Below are 15,090 nucleotides of genomic sequence, written 5' to 3'. Positions count from 1 at the left end.
CCGCTCTCCCCCGCCGAGCGAAACTCACTACTCGCTCGCTAGAGTCAAATGCCATTCTTTACCACTGAGCGCTGACGCCTTCGGCTTGCAGATATCTTCTTTGATCAATTGAAGCACGATCCAACAACCGTTAGTCTGATCTCCGCTACCTGCGCCTTCGTGTGGATCCGGGGAAACGCTTGTTACTTCTGACCTCATTCTGACCTCGGATATGAGACCGCGGTGATCAGCGGGGGCTTTCGGAAACACCAAAAGTTGGATTAGACCTACTTGTTCTGTGCTCGGCTCTCTGATAGGTGCAGGTCATCTGGATGATTGGTTCTGGGAGGCGTGGGCTCTGCTGAAGACCCTGGTTGTTTATCGAACAACTATACCTGTTCGGGGGCAGGATGTCCAGATCTAGTGCATCTACGCAGAAGTCTTCGTTAACCCGAGCACTGGTATGCTTGCAATGCACTCATCTTGCGTGTTAGCTAACCATTAGCTAGAAAGCGGAACGAGATGTTTCCGAGGCCTCGTCCCAGTCAGTGGCTTTGGAGGCCGCCATAAATGCCGCGGAACACTACATGAAGGCATTGTCCTTGGCAACTACATCCAAAGACAAGAACACATGGGATGCAAAATGCAAAGAGTGGCTCACAAAGGCAGAAAAAATAAAGGAAGCAAAAGACTGGCGGGCAGCAGCCGGATCTCGAGATAGTAGCTCTACGCTCCCTACCCCCGCCTCATCCCGTGCACTCACCATTCGCGAAGAAATCATTCTTCTGGAAGGCGCGAAGCTCAATGGCTTCAAGTTTCCTCCGTGGAAAGCCGATCCAAGTCTCGAAGAATTCGAGCCACGAGCCGATGGAGATGGTCTATTTATGTACGTTTGTTGTCCACTGTTGGTGTCGATTGAATCGCCTCAGTCGTAGACTAACCTTACATTAGAGACAAGCCTGACCTTCACCTCTCCGACCTGCAAACGGACATATTCGGAGGATGGAAACGGCCGCATGAGCTGCTCGCGGGGCAAGTAGACGACACAGGAACGCCACTCTCCCTAGTGATGTCTGTTTCTGATAAGACGGAACTGGTGCAAGATGTTTTGACAGACTGCTCGGTGGTGGCCAGTCTCTGCGCAACAACGTCGAGATCAGAACGTGGCCTTGACGGGGTGAGACCGTTTGTCGTTGATAATGGTCATGAGTAGCTGACACAACACAGAATTTACTTCCTGTCGTATATCCCTGCATTTACGACTCTACGAAATATCGTTTCTCCCCCTCCGGAAAGTATATATTCCGCTTCTACTTCAACGGTTGTTTCCGCAAGGTGATCATTGATGATCGCTTGCCGTCGTCAAAGACCTCGAGATCACTATATGTGATTGATCGAAACCATGGTGACTTTCTATGGCCTGCCCTGGTAGAAAAGGCATACCTGAAGCTCCGTGGGGGCTATGAATTTCCCGGAAGTAATTCCGGTACTGATTTGTGGGTGTTGACGGGCTGGATCCCTGAACAAGTCTTTCTACATAATGATGAAGTAACTGCCGATCAAGTTTGGTCGAGCCTTTACAAGTCGTTCCATGATGGAGATGTCCTGCTGACTATCGGCACTGGTAAACTTACGGAGAGGGAACAGACGGAGCTGGGCCTTGTTAGCGAGCACGATTATGCGATCCTAGACATGAAAGAAGCCAACGGGCGTCGTCGAATCCTTGTGAAGAATCCATGGGCCGGGGCCGATACTGTTTATCCAGCACTTCTTACCGACCCTGACCCGACGGCCAACGCGCGCTTCCTTTCTCCTGGCACGTTCTGGATGGATTGCGAAAGTGTCCTTCAGAATTTCGAAAATTTATATCTCAACTGGAATCCTGGACTTTTTGCACACCAAGAGGATATTCACTTCACGTGGGACCTTTCCAACGGCGGAGGAATGGCAGGGTGCTTTGTCAAAAACCCACAGTTCTCCATTTCTACTGAACGTGGTGGTAGTGTTTGGCTTTTGCTGGGCAGGCATTTCAGATCGACCGATCCTCAACACTCAGCCGAAGTGGACGAACACTCCGGATTTATAAGTATATATGTCTTCAAAGGAGGGAATAGAGTGTCTTTAAGCGATGGTGCACTTCATCGAGGCCCCTATGTCGATTCGCCAAACACTCTTATGAGGTTGGACATACCTCGCGGAACGACCTATACCGCTGTTGTGTCCGAAGAGTCCCTACCTCTCGTCAGCCAGAATTTTACACTATCTGCCTTCTCTAACTCACCGATACGGATATCGCATGCCGCGAGTAAGTACATGTGCGTGACCAAGACCCAGGGCTTGTGGACAGCATCCACTGCCGGAGGCAATGCGGAATCAGCGCGGTACTCGCTGAATCCACAATTCAGCATAGCGCTCGTCGATCCTACGGATATTTCTATTGTTCTGGAGCCTTCAGACCCAGAGATTGCTACCCACGTCAAGCTGTTCTGGTCGAATGGGAAGCGAATAGCTAGAGTTCGCCCCCGTGATATTGCCGCAGACAGTGGTGATTATCGTCGCGGCGGCTCACTGGCGGAAAAGAAAGATCTGGATCCGGGGACATACACAATTGTTGTTTCTACCTTTGCCCCTGATCAACTCGGCGCTTTTACTTTATGGGTGTCGACGAACACCCCTTGCGAAGTGACACAGCTTGCCTCAGAAGCAGCTGGGCGACGGGCTGTCTTATCTGACATCGGCGTCTTGCTTCCAGGCCATGATAGGATGCTCGCTCCTCTGCAAACATCCCGACTGACACGCGTCAAGTTTATTGCAAGGAGTAGGCAGTCTACCATTGGGAATCGAACTGTTGGACAGTCGCCCGTCTTGATGACCGTCGAGCTCGGCCAGGGTCCGTACAAGGAGATCCTGGCCACATCAGAAGACGGAGAACACAGCGACTCGATTGCCGGAGTGCGTATCGAAGACTTCGATCTGCGACCTGGACTAGAAGATAGTGGTGGAGTGTGGATTGTCCTCGAGAGGATCGGAGGACCCGGTGGCCAAGTCGAAGACCACTTCGAGGTGGAAGCTCTTGGAGAAGAAAGAGTTGAGATTGGAGAATGGATAGTTGAAGATGCGTAGCTGTACAGTCAGGACTTATGTAAAAATAGCAAGTCAAACCAGCTCTTGTACGGGACTTATGAAATCATGATTGTTGTTGAATAGTACGCAAAGCCTAACACAAACAGTAAGATACCGTAGGAAGTAGGTAACGATAAGGGCCCTTGTTAGTGCGGGGAGGCCGCCCTTAGCCTCCGTTCCGCACCTGAACCTTCCAACGTCATCCCCGCTTGCACCTGGCCTTCTCTGCCCTTCAATCGCACATCCTTCTCCGCACAACCACAGCCATAATCAAAGCCATGGCGAGCAATATCCCCGCGGCTCTGAAAACCGCAGACATCGGGCGGTTCGCGGTACGCGCCGCACAGCTCGAAAAAGCGAAGCCTATCATTGCCTACTGGTGTGAGTCGATGCGACGTATGCGTAAACAGACCTTGGCCTAATCAGGACCGCGACATGTCTAGGCAACTTCTACATTGTCAACCAAATCATTGAAAAGGGTCTTCACAATGCTGACGAGGAAGTCAAACTTTACACGACGGCGCTGATGGAGAAACTGGAAGAAGTACGTTATTGCATGACAGGCACAAGACATACTGGGTGGTTCAAGGGTAGAGGCTAATACATTTTCTCCACTAAAGTTCCAAAACGGGAATCGCGACAATGATGCTATCACGGATTCAATGGCCGCTAGTGCCTACGTCGAGGAGTTTGGTCTTGAGGTCTTTGGTCGTGCGGAGGCCGCTATGCGGGCGGATAAGGTGACAAAGTTCGTACTGCTCAACTGACTTCAACAACCTGAGCTAGGACTAACCTTGACACAGGCAAACAGCAGATACCTTCCAAGCGGCCGCGACATTGCTCGAACTATGCCAAGTCTGGAATCCCCTCGAAGCCGAAGTTGCTGCAAAGGTGAAGTTCGCGAAGTACCACGCCGTGAGGATTGTGAAGGCCATCAGGGCGGGAGAGGACCCCAATGCGACAAACCCGAAGGTTGAGGAGGAAGAACCACAAACAGAGGATTTATCGTCGCAGCTACAGTCAGAACTTGATAGTGCCGCCGCATCCTCATCGCAAGCACCCATGCAACCGAGCGTTGAAGACGATCCCAGCGAATTTCAACCTGCGCAACCTTCGGATACACCACCTGCCCTTCCACAGCCGCCAACGTCGTTTACTGAACTGCCGTCCGCGCCTCAAAGTCCTGCCTCAGCATCCAGTCGAGCTGCGGACCCAGCTTCGGCAGAAGATTCGCCTCTCAACCTCCCATCAGCGCCAAACACCTTCGCCTCTTCAAGATCATCCCCGAACCTCCCAGATACACCTTCTAGCATTGGACGACACCAGCCCAAACATTCGAACGAGTTCCAGTCATTCCCTCCACCATCTACGAGCCTTCCTACAGTCCCAGGACCCGGACCCCAAGATGTAGACTCATACTACAGTACGCCTAGCGCCGCTGCTCCGCCGTTCGTACCACCCACCGCCGCCGCTCCCGCTCCTGCTCGTGTACCATCGTATCAACCTTCACCTCTTGCAACGCCCCCGGTGGTTGCACCTACAACGTCCTCGCAGCCAAATCACAACATCGATGATCAATCGATTTCTCTTGCTCAAAAGCATGCACGGTGGGCGGTTTCGGCGCTCGCGTTCGATGATGTTAACACTGCGATTAAGGAGTTGCGGAATTCGCTGAAGTATCTTGGTGCTGAGTGATTTCTTCTCATGTGCTACTCAGGGCTTATTGGCAGGAGATACATGGAGAAGAAGAAGTTACGCATCTGTTTCTAGGCGCTGAACACCCGGCGTATGTAGGTGTCCTAACATTAATTCAACTCAACGTAATGACCACTACCTACCATTTTGTCAACATGACAAGTTATTAATGTGTTCATTGACCCGTTGTAAACACCGCAACGCCTGAATCACTGTTTACTTTTCCCGCTCTTCCGCTCCCTCTTTCTCGATCCGCCGTCTACTAACCTTCTTTATTTACCTACATTATCGCATTTCCCTCTTAATCATATACTCATCTTACCTCCAAAGATACTTCTCTTAAACCACCACCTTAATCCATACACTCCCACCAACAGGGAAGAACAAACCATGCCTCGTCCCCGCCCCCGATCCCGCGCAACGCGAAGCACACGCCAAACACCAGCCTCTAGCACAGCACCCAGTATCACCGGTACAAGCACTAGATACAGCATCCACATACCTCCCACAAACACAGACACCGACACCAACATCCACACACCCACCATTCCCCGCCCTCTCGGCCCTCGTTTCCCCGCAATCGACCTCGAGGTCCTATCGCAATGCAAGCGCGACCGAGACTACACGTGCCTCCTAGACCTCAAACACGACCACCACGCACCATTTATCAGGAATCTGAAGCGGCACGTGGAGTTCTTCCATACATGGGCTGAGATACGGACTAGTGAAGGGAGTCGAGAGCTTTGCGTGGATCAGTTTCTGGATATCTATGGGGGGGAGTATTGGGGTGTTGCGAGTCGGGGGAAGTATATTATGGGGGATTCGGTGGCTAGGGGGGATGAGGTGCGGTGGCCGGATGATTGTTCTGAGTGAGTTTTTACCTTGATGTTTTCTTTTGGACCCTGGCTGGCGTTGGAGGGGCGAGGGTCGGATGTTTATGTTTGGCTACGTGCTTGTGTGTTTGTTTCATGGGCTAATCTGGATTTGAAGAATGAAGCAGGTCTTGGTTCTTCTGCTCAAGAAAAAAGCGGATGGGATGGCGAAGGACCGTGGGACTGCTGGGTCTGAAACCACTCAGCCTACACCACCTCAGCCCAGGACACCACCGGCAACTGCACCGGAGATTGAGGTACAAGAAGAAACGGAATACGTATCATCTACTCACCAGACTGAAGTGGGAGAGAGTGACCATCAAGAGACCGGAAACGAGGATACCGGCGAAGATTCGGAAGAAGAGCCTCATAGACCCTCTACAAGCCGCCGCAAGAGACATTCTTGTCTGATACCCGAAAGTCTGACCCCTACTGCCTCTGCGCAAGACAACGAGACCAGCTCCTCGACATCTCTTTCTGGAGAGTTGACCAGCGCTGGGTCCGTTTGCAGCGAGGCTAACACCGCTATCACTACACATGTGCCTACTGGTCCCAATGAATCCGTATCTGACGTCTTTGATAGCACCTCAGCGAAAGCCCTTCACGCCAAGTACCGCCGCGCTACCTATTTCTTGGTGACAACGAGCGACGCACATACAGCCCCAGCTTGGACCACGTACGAGACCTTCACGACGGCATCTTCCTTCCTCTTGCATGTGGGACGTGAGTATGGCCTCGAGCAGCAGTGGTGGACGCGGAAAGCCCAAACGGAACTAGAGGGGGCCGATAAATGTCAAGCTGAGAATTTAGCGCAGGAGGTTATCTCTATGGCCTCGATTAAGCTGGAGTGGTCTGGTGATGAGGTCCTTGTGCGTTGGGGAAACGATGGTGACTGGGGCATTGTGATGCAGATGGTGCAAAAAGCTTGGTTGTTGAAAGATCTTGGATTGAAGGCTTTTGATACCTTTAGAGTGAGGGTTATGCTTCATCTGCGGGATTAAGCGTGCTTGAATTTGGAAATTAGAGAGGATACCTTGGTCTCTTGTGGCTTTGATGTGGTCTATTCTCGGGTTTTTAGTGAAACGGCGAGATGAAAATTTGGCGCATAATTGGACAATGGCAACTTTTTGCGGAAATAGTCAGGGTCATGGTATCGTTAATAATGATATGCTTTCAGTTCCAAGTTGCATTGTGGAGAAATACCACGGCCTCGGGTCCATGAACTTGAGGCCTCCTTTCTATCAATACCTTCTTTAAGGATTAATCCTTCGAACCTGATTTTGGAGGACTCGCGCGAAAGTCATGTCAGGCACTGCGAGTCATATCGAATTCGCGAACCCGGAGATAGGGTTATGCTCCGCAGGATTTCAACGGTAGCCCAGCTAGGCTGGCACGAACCACGGAACGCAGACGCGAAGCTCTCCGATCATAGATGCCGCGGATCGGAGATTTCCTCGGACTCTGGGACGTGACGTCAATTGTTTTTCTTCAGCAACTGTGTCCTGAAATAGAATGGCATTTCTTGAGGGCCCAGAAAGTCGCAATGCGATCTTCAAGTTCTTAGACAGAATTGGATATGAGAAGCGACGGCGAGCACTGTCCGGCACAAGAACAAGGCGACATCGAGGGGTTGCACTTAGCAAGCAAATAATAGAGTGGGCTGAGATTAAATCCCCCCACCGAGCCGCAGATCCTGGTTTATTCCCTGCAGATGATCAAGCGGGAAAATCCTGTAAGGGGATTTAATTTCCAGGTGGCAACTCGAACTTTGTGCCTAGGAGTTTGCAGGAACGTTTGCATGAAAAGGAACATGAAGTCGGACATGCACAATCTATCCAAATTCCGATGCGTCTCGTACGCGCAGAGCTTCTGCTGCAGCATGCACGTCTTATTGCGATTGTCTCCCCGGACTTCGTCACCCCTGCAGGGAAGTCGGACTTGTCGGGGAGTAGGATTGCCAATTTCATTTCTTGATCCATGATCGACCCCCCATGTCGATTGTTGCAGTGTCGCCTTATCCACTTGGTCCCAACGTTCTACCTTTTTGCCTTTCGTGACATTGTTCTCTAGTAATTCCACCAGTTAAATTAACTTTGTGAAGAGTCAAGAGTGTCAATAGTCTTGTCGATGACAGGAGAGCAAAGTTCAGAGCAGTGTGATCTTCAGTGGCACTATTTTTAATGTTGCAGCCGTCTTCGCGGAGTGAGACAGTTCGTCGAAGTCTCAAAATTAAGCGCAAAGTCAAAGCCACAGGGCCCGGTATCTGGCAAGTGCACAGTGCACACTGGTCAATGTGGTGAGTCTTGCCTCTTGACTCGGCCAGTCTGACTGGTCATGCTCCAGTTCCAGCGTTCCACTTACTGAACGCTTGGATTGTGCGGATTTCCGCGTCTTGTGGAGTTCGTTGGTGGTTTGTGGTTACCCTCGGATAGCCTCAGATACTCGATCTGTGAACCGCTCTTTGACTCAGGGTCTACTTCCACAAAAACGATTCGCACGCCGTCCCGCCGGAATCCGGAAGCCTTCGGAGACGGCTTCAGCGCTTAGTAAATATTGTTTCTCATAAAGAGGGTGAGCAGTTAGAGATACACACTCTGTGTAACTCGGAGTCCAGGTCAAATTTCCTGGGGTGGAGCGTCCCACAACGCGTTGCTTGGCAGGGGAACGACAGTCGACCTGTCCTCATGATCAGAACCCACGATGCCGCCGAAATTTCTAGATGCAGCGCTAACGGCGTTCGCTCGGCGATGGCTTGGGAGAGCGTCATCCCCGTATTCGACGTCAATTTGCTTTTTCTGCGCGCTCCCCCAACAACTGTCGCTCTGGGTTGGCGGGATCATCAAGAGGCACTGACACCGGTAATCATTTGAGTTGCGTTAAAACTGGAACAAGGCGGCGTAGACTGGTTAGTCCCGTATAGTTCATCGGTCTCAGAGTAAGGCACGGAGGGATCAACAGTTCACTAAAGAGGCAGGACCACAAAGCGCACCGGGAGCATCCTGGACACTGACCGGGGTATGATTAGAGGATAGGAGTAGATAGGTGCGTAGCCTGCTGGAGAAGCGCAATAAGATGAGCCATTCTTCCGAATGCCCGGGGTTTCTTGCAAGAGAGAAGTGAGAGACTGATTATTGAATCTGAATCGACTGGTCGCCCAAAGAGGTTACTGCCAAACTTTCTCCTCCTGGCCCTCTGCTGGCTTCCTCTTCTTCTTACTTCTTTCTCCCTTCTTCGCTCCTTCCATCCTCCATCCTTTCTTCTCTTCTTTCAAAGCTGCATTGTCTTTGACGTCTCGCTGTCTTACCACCCAACGCTGCGAAGAGATTAAGGCTCTCTCCATACGTGGTCCAATCTCGTCCTCTCCTTTACTTCCTCCACTCCGCCGCTCTCCCGCACTCCCACCACCACCACCACCACCGCACCCTCCAAGTCCTTGCTCTTTGTCTGCCCCGCAGTTTTCGGACCATATTTGGGCGCGAGCTGGAATAGTTCGCTCTGCGCTTTCATCTGAACAGACTCTCGCGGTTTGCGACAACGTTTGGGACTTTCAGAACCTATTTAATTTTCCTTATCGCTCTTTGTCACCATGGCCGACAAGAAGCCATCCTGTTTGATTATTGGAGGTTTGGGTATGTGCACGACACCAAAATTCAGCAATAGGCCACCCTTGCTAAACTAACTGTTACAACACAGGATTCATTGGTCGCCATTTGGCCCTCTACATCCACGAAAACAACCTTGCCTCGGAGGTGCGACTTGTCGACAAGGTGCTTCCGCAGTTGGCTTGGCTGGCCCCCGAATTTGAGGAGGCTTGTTCCAAGGAGAAATTTGTCCAAGCTGATGCTAGCCGAGAGCGTAAGTCTTTATGTCAAATCAAGCGGTAAAACACTTGGCTGATTGATTTTCCCTACTAGAGCACTTCCCCCGCATCTTTGATCGCGCAAATGGCGAGCAGTTCGATTACGTTTTCAACTGCGGAGGCGAAACGAGATACTCCCAGCCTGACGATGTCTACGAAGCCCGAAGCTATAACTTGAGTGTGGCCCTGGGTCGCGAGGTGGCTCGCCGGAACATTGGTGTCTTTGTCGAGTGTTCCACTGCCCATGTCTACAAAGGTGGTTCTTCCCCGCGGAAGGAAGGCGACAAGCTCCAAGCCTGGCACAAATTGGCGAAGTGGAAGCTGAAGGCGAACGATGTGCTGATGGAGACCCCTAATCTCAACCACATTGTGTTACGACTGCCAAACGTATACGGCGAGTACGAATCGGGATATTTTGCTATGGGAATCTGTCTCGCGCGGGTATACTTGGACATGAAGAAAGATCTCGAGCTTCTCTATTCCAAGGACCTAAAGACTAACACCCTCTACGTCAAAGATGCCGCCAGTGCCCTGTGGAAGGCTGCGGAATGGAAGTACAGTGCTCCCATGGACTCTCCAATCTTGTTTAATGTTGTCGATCACAACGATACCCGTCAGGCCCACATCGCCGAGGCTCTTACCGAAGTTTTTGGATTGAAGTGTTCGTTCCTGGGATCCTTAGCGTCCCAATTCGCAAAACTGAATTTGGACGATGTTGTCGATGACATGAATGAGGATTCTCTCCAGGGCTGGTCTGACTTGGTGGAAGAGAAGGGCATTGAACGCCCGGGCCCCATCAGCCCGTTCATTGAAAGGGACGTTCTTCAAGACCAGGACATGTCACTTGATGGTTCTCTATTCGAGACAACCACCGGCTGGAAGCCAACGAAAGACTTCGGCCCTGACGGCGTCCGAGACATGGTGGAGAGCTACAAACGGATGGGATGGTGGCCATAAACGATCCCGCCCTTCTCCAGTATTCCCTTTATCTTGTCAACTTGTCGAGCTTTACAGCGCAGAGAACGATGGACACCGCTAATGACCCTTGATTACGAACCCCGTGGTATCAAAAGCCGCGTACGACTACGGATTCCGCATCACCATAGATCAATTCGACCCACGGCACTTCTTCGATCAAAAGCATCTGCCTACATATAGACCGCATTTCTCCGCCATTTCTCTCGTTTCTTGAACGGCCAGACTACCCACTTCGCTGGTCTGTAATTAATAATTCTTGTTACCTTTTGTGTGAGTCTGTCTTGACTGGAACACTGGTCTGTTCCCTTCCATTTATTATTCATTTCTTCCGTCATGCTTGCCCTCAGCCTTAAAGCATTTTCTATGTTCATACCTTTTGCCTTATTCAATTTTTTGTTAGCGCTTCAATCTGGCCTGATTATTGTATGGCCTTACCATGCACTGTTAGAGTTGGACCGTTGAACGGAGTACATACCTGGATGAACTATTTTCTTGCCTCTTTTTGAGCCTCTTGAACTATTCGCGATGTACTTTAATCCTAATAGGATATGCTCAAACCCGGGATATACATCTCCCAACCGACCTTTGTCCCGCTCAGCCTTCTTGTAATCTACACGACTGCTATCATCTCTTTTATTGTCGGCGAATTCCCAAGGACGCATCCCCTTTCGATGTTGATATGTTGTCTCCAATACCCGTTAACACTGTACTCAGCAATGATGGTAGAGCGTCTGCACGTCCACTAGGTGGCTATCTACCCACGTTTACTACATAGATGCAAGCCAAAGAGAGGCTTTACTACAGATACTTATACGGGCGACACCCGACATTTGAAAATGAAAATTTGAAAATGGAAATTGACCTTTCTAAGTTTAGAAACTAGCTAAGGCACAATCAACGATTCTTGATGTTGTCTAGTATAATATAGGTTAGTTAGTTCGCTGCATAGACAGGTATGCTTTCCTCCGCTGTTGGGCTTGGATGACGGAAGAAGAGATCGAACATTTGAGGATGGGGAGGTATTGATATAGATGATGGATTGGATAGAGGGGCCTCGACGTCCCTGTAGTGGGAAATGGGAAGACCGAAGCGAGAAAATGAGAAAGACCAAGGTGTTTGGAAGTATACAGGATTATTGAGAGAAGAAGGTTGGTTGGTGATTGGAACTGTAAAATGTAGAATGTGGAACAGTGAAACCAAGTCAATACCCAGAATGAAGAGAGAAGAAGCAACATAGTGAAAAGCTTAGAACTCCCAGTTTTGATCGACGGACTTGATGGCCCATTCGAACTTCTCACGGAGAGCCTTGGAGAAGAACTTTTCAATGGGGACGTCGAATTTCTTGCTGAAGACGACTGTGAGGCGGGGGTCGATGTAGTTGATCTTCGATGTACCCAGGGCAACCTCCTTGTTGTCTTCCTTATCTTGAGCCTGGAGCTCCATGTTCTCGATGCGCTGCTCGAGCTTGGTGAGGGCGTTTTCCAGTTTCTCGACAGTTGGGCCTCGACCTTCAGCTTCCACCTTGCCAGTCTTGTTCTCCTTGGCGTATTTCTTCTCCAAGTCCTTGACGACCTCGAGGCGCGTTTCGAGTTCCTTGGCCTTCATCTCCTTTTCGCCCTCTGCGACGAGCTTTTCGTTCTCCTTCTCGAACTTCTTCGTGATCTTTGTTCGCTGCTCTTCAATCAAGAATGCCTGGTGTTCCTTGATCCAGTCCTGGTCAATGTCTTCATCCATTTCAAAGAACTTAGCACCCTTCTTCTTCTTCAAAGACGAATCTAGGTCGAGCATCATTTGCTTGAGACGCCACTTTTGGTATCGTGCACCCTTGATCTAAAGAAGAAAAAAAGCCATTGTTTAGAGATAAAATACAAATTGCGTGAAGAAGGGCAGACTTACTCGTTCGCTCATCTTCTCCATTTGATTGGCGTGACCTGCACCAACCGTCCGTTTGTGGTTACACAAGATAGCAACCTTTCGATTTGCATCGTTGTACGCCTTGACCTTCTCGGCATTTGTACCGGTTGCGTGCATATCCTTCAAGAGCTCAGACATAGTATGGGAAGCATTGTAGGTACGGAACACCTTCGCGGTCAGGCCGGACATGTATTGGGAAAGATGTTTGTTGAGACCGGATGTCTATGACTATTAGCAACCTGTTTAACTTCGAATCTCGGAACATGACTTACAGTAAGGCGATCGAAGATCTCATCACCGTCTTTCTTGGGGGCCTTTTTGAATATCTTCAAGTTCTTGAAGACCTGAAGATCGACCTCCACTTCATCATAGAACCTGATACTATCCTTACCCAAGAAATCGAAGACCACCTTGTTCGGAGGCTTGAGGGTGACGTTCTCATACTTTAGAGAGCAGCATCCAACGGTCTCGGCCTCGTCTTCACCCTTCTCATTACCCGCACGGAGAGCGAACTGATCGATGAGATAAACAGCAGTGGCCTTCTGTCGCTCTACCATCAGTTCGTTCTTCAGGTTCTTCTGATAATCCTTGCGAATCCGTGCAATGTGCTTCTTGAGCTCACGCGCCTTCTCGAACTTCTTGTAGTCACTTTGGCCCTTGACGTCGGAGTTGGCAGCGAGCATGACATATTTGTAATTGCCGTTGATGTTTTCTTGCCACATGGCAAGCCACGTTCCTTCTTGATCGTGCTTGACTTCCTTCCACTTGTGACCTTCAGGTGGAGGCGGAACGCGTGCCTGCTTGCCGATGTTGATAGTGATTTGCTCGGGCTGAACTCGTGACTTCACATGCCCGGTCTTGGGATGCTCACCACGACCACGGAAAAGCGAGGGGGGTTCGACTCGGAAGTTGCCGACCTTCTGCTTGCGACCATCCCACATGCAGTACATGAATGATGCCTCCTGTTCATCTTTCTCAGCCTTGAGGCGCTTCTTCTCAGTTGGCGGCAGCGCCTTCTTCTCTTGACGCTGCGTGTCATAGTAGTGGAAGATAGGAGTGAAATCGCATTTCTTGAAATCCTTGATGTCGACCTTGTTGCCCTTCTGGTCCTTCGCGCCGCCAGTTTTCTTTAGGACGTCCTTGAAGTCCGTGAAGAAGTTCTTTTGGAACGTGGGGTTTTCGACGTTCTGAGTCGAGTTCAACATACCACCGAAAAATCCGGCGACTTCTTCGGCGTCGGGATGAAGATCCACGGGTATCCCATCATACTTCAACTTGACGTTCTTGGGAAGTGGTTCGTATGGAGGCGGAAACACGACACCATTATGCTCAAGAGTCGTCCACTTGATCGTTCCGTCGCCCTTGGTTGGGTCCTCCCACCACCTGTATTCATCCTCCTCTTCAGCCTCGGCTTCTGCACTCTCCTCCTTCTTGACCGGCGTAGCTTTCGCACCCTTCTTTGCTGGAGTAGACTGTCCTGACTTTGGCTCAGCCTTGATCTGCTTTAGATTTTGCTTAGTGGAAGCGGGCTCTTTTTTCACGCCGTTGGTCTGTTTCTTTGTGGCAGCCGCCGGCTTGGCAGCTTTTCGAGCTGGCGCCGCGTCTTTCTCAGCCTTCGCCTGAATCTTTCGCTTTTCGGCGGCCAATTTCCTCTCAATCGGAACATCAGAGTCGGATTCTTCACCAATGGCGGTCTCCGACGCCTGGGGGAGTTTCTTTCCGTTGAGGGCGAGAGGTACATCATCATCTGTTTCAAGATCCTCATGTTTCACAGAAGTGCGACGACGCTTACTCTGTCGGGATGTCAGCCGCCGAAACGAACAACGACGGCAGAATTGCCATAATATTTGGGGTCGTGGGTGGGCGTACCAAGGGCTCGTCCTCCTCACTGCTTTCTGGTTCCGCATACGACTTTGCTTGACCAACGCTTGTTCGCGCCTTTCTCTTGCTGGCGCTGGCGGCAGCATCTGCATCATTCATTTCGACATCATCATCTTTCTGCACCGCTCCAAAGCGAATAGAAACCCCAGGCTCGACGTGGCCGTTCGTTTGGTTTGCGCCGTTCGTTTTCGTCACAGATTGGCCACCTATTATTGAACAGAATAGGTATCAGCGTGATGTCCGTAGCGAGTAGAATAGACAAGCAATCTTTTCAGTGAAGTCGGGGTTCGTTGAAGAAGGCGCGTCAGGAAAGGTGAGACGAGGTATGGCTTACCGGAAGATCTACCGTTCATCTTGACGAGTGGGGTGTCGTCGTCCGAAGAGCTCATCTTTGCGAGGAAGCGACGAACAGGGCTGCGTCGAGTTTTAGAGGCAGAGAGAAATCGAGCTCTGGGCGCAGGGAGGTAGAGGCTCCGGATTGAGCTGCCAAGTCTGTAGAGCCGAACTGGCGCTTGACGAAGAATGAAGTCAATGGTGATTGACCAATGACAAGAGGTTGTAGATAGATGAGTGAAAGAAGAGAGTGATCGAGGTTAGGGCAAAAGAGACATTGAGTGTAAAGGCAAAGTGACTCGGAGAGGAAAAGCTCACGCGAGGGACTTTGAAGCTGAGGAAGAGGAGGAGGAAAGGAAATGAATGGAAAGCGAGGCTGTCTTAAGAGTTAATTGGGGCCTGAGGCGATCCGGGCTTCACTCTGTTTCTCCGGAGCATTCAGCCACTCTGATTGCA

At 50.5% G+C, this 15,090-nt stretch overlaps 5 protein-coding genes across 5 annotated transcripts; 4 read left to right on the top strand and 1 right to left on the bottom strand.

Moving 5' to 3' along the window:
* The first annotated feature begins 15 nt into the window (after positions 1 to 15).
* On the top strand, positions 16 to 3,170 carry BDV14DRAFT_168626 (calpain-like protease PalBory). The gene is made up of 4 exons (XM_073767885.1): positions 16 to 440; positions 489 to 865; positions 931 to 1,156; positions 1,207 to 3,170. The coding sequence occupies exons 1-4, from the start codon at positions 390 to 392 to the stop codon at positions 3,100 to 3,102; spliced, it is 2,550 nt and encodes an 849-aa protein (XP_073630879.1). The 5' UTR covers positions 16 to 389; the 3' UTR covers positions 3,103 to 3,170.
* Positions 3,171 to 3,308: 138 nt separating this feature from the next.
* BDV14DRAFT_14499 (uncharacterized protein) lies at positions 3,309 to 4,960 on the top strand. The gene is made up of 4 exons (XM_073766423.1): positions 3,309 to 3,483; positions 3,546 to 3,646; positions 3,723 to 3,850; positions 3,906 to 4,960. Exons 1-4 carry the CDS (start codon positions 3,381 to 3,383, stop codon positions 4,795 to 4,797), a joined length of 1,224 nt encoding a protein of 407 aa, XP_073630878.1. The 5' UTR covers positions 3,309 to 3,380; the 3' UTR covers positions 4,798 to 4,960.
* A 227-nt stretch (positions 4,961 to 5,187) lies between these two features.
* On the top strand, positions 5,188 to 6,670 carry BDV14DRAFT_197557 (uncharacterized protein; the record flags this gene model as incomplete). Its single annotated transcript, XM_073772720.1, has 2 exons — positions 5,188 to 5,666; positions 5,788 to 6,670. 2 exons carry the CDS (start codon positions 5,188 to 5,190, stop codon positions 6,668 to 6,670), a joined length of 1,362 nt encoding a protein of 453 aa, XP_073630877.1.
* Positions 6,671 to 9,132: 2,462 nt separating this feature from the next.
* BDV14DRAFT_14485 (NAD-dependent epimerase/dehydratase family protein) lies at positions 9,133 to 10,711 on the top strand. The gene is made up of 3 exons (XM_073766420.1): positions 9,133 to 9,298; positions 9,363 to 9,524; positions 9,584 to 10,711. The coding sequence occupies exons 1-3, from the start codon at positions 9,256 to 9,258 to the stop codon at positions 10,483 to 10,485; spliced, it is 1,107 nt and encodes a 368-aa protein (XP_073630876.1). The 5' UTR covers positions 9,133 to 9,255; the 3' UTR covers positions 10,486 to 10,711.
* Positions 10,712 to 11,368: 657 nt separating this feature from the next.
* BDV14DRAFT_168614 (DNA topoisomerase 1) lies at positions 11,369 to 14,968 on the bottom strand. The gene is made up of 5 exons (XM_073767884.1): positions 14,636 to 14,968; positions 14,290 to 14,507; positions 12,693 to 14,213; positions 12,403 to 12,642; positions 11,369 to 12,336 (listed from the first exon to the last, which is right to left on the bottom strand). Exons 1-5 carry the CDS (start codon positions 14,688 to 14,690, stop codon positions 11,752 to 11,754), a joined length of 2,619 nt encoding a protein of 872 aa, XP_073630875.1. The 5' UTR covers positions 14,691 to 14,968; the 3' UTR covers positions 11,369 to 11,751.
* Positions 14,969 to 15,090: the final 122 nt, after the last annotated feature.

The sequence above is a fragment of the Aspergillus stella-maris genome (genome assembly GCF_047715825.1).
Source record: "Aspergillus stella-maris strain CBS 113639 unplaced genomic scaffold BDV14scaffold_11, whole genome shotgun sequence".
Classification (NCBI taxonomy): Eukaryota; Fungi; Ascomycota; class Eurotiomycetes; order Eurotiales; family Aspergillaceae; genus Aspergillus; species Aspergillus stella-maris.
This window is presented reverse-complemented; position numbering and strand designations above follow the sequence as displayed.

Coding starts and splice junctions, on each gene's coding strand:
- BDV14DRAFT_168626 (XM_073767885.1), top strand. CDS start 390: ATGTCCAGATCTAGTGCATCTACGCAGAAGTCTTCGTTAACCCGAGCA. Junction 441..488: donor CTTCGTTAACCCGAGCACTG/GTATGCTTGCAA, acceptor ACCATTAGCTAG/AAAGCGGAACGAGATGTTTC. Junction 1,157..1,206: donor CAGAACGTGGCCTTGACGGG/GTGAGACCGTTT, acceptor GACACAACACAG/AATTTACTTCCTGTCGTATA.
- BDV14DRAFT_168614 (XM_073767884.1), bottom strand. CDS start 14,690: ATGAGCTCTTCGGACGACGACACCCCACTCGTCAAGATGAACGGTAGA. Junction 12,643..12,692: donor AGATCTTCGATCGCCTTACT/GTAAGTCATGTT, acceptor TAATAGTCATAG/ACATCCGGTCTCAACAAACA. Junction 12,337..12,402: donor TGGAGAAGATGAGCGAACGA/GTAAGTCTGCCC, acceptor TTTCTTCTTTAG/ATCAAGGGTGCACGATACCA.
- BDV14DRAFT_14485 (XM_073766420.1), top strand. CDS start 9,256: ATGGCCGACAAGAAGCCATCCTGTTTGATTATTGGAGGTTTGG. Junction 9,299..9,362: donor TTTGATTATTGGAGGTTTGG/GTATGTGCACGA, acceptor GTTACAACACAG/GATTCATTGGTCGCCATTTG. Junction 9,525..9,583: donor AGCTGATGCTAGCCGAGAGC/GTAAGTCTTTAT, acceptor TTTCCCTACTAG/AGCACTTCCCCCGCATCTTT.
- BDV14DRAFT_14499 (XM_073766423.1), top strand. CDS start 3,381: ATGGCGAGCAATATCCCCGCGGCTCTGAAAACCGCAGACATCGGGCGG. Junction 3,484..3,545: donor GCCTATCATTGCCTACTGGT/GTGAGTCGATGC, acceptor CGACATGTCTAG/GCAACTTCTACATTGTCAAC. Junction 3,851..3,905: donor CGGGCGGATAAGGTGACAAA/GTTCGTACTGCT, acceptor ACCTTGACACAG/GCAAACAGCAGATACCTTCC.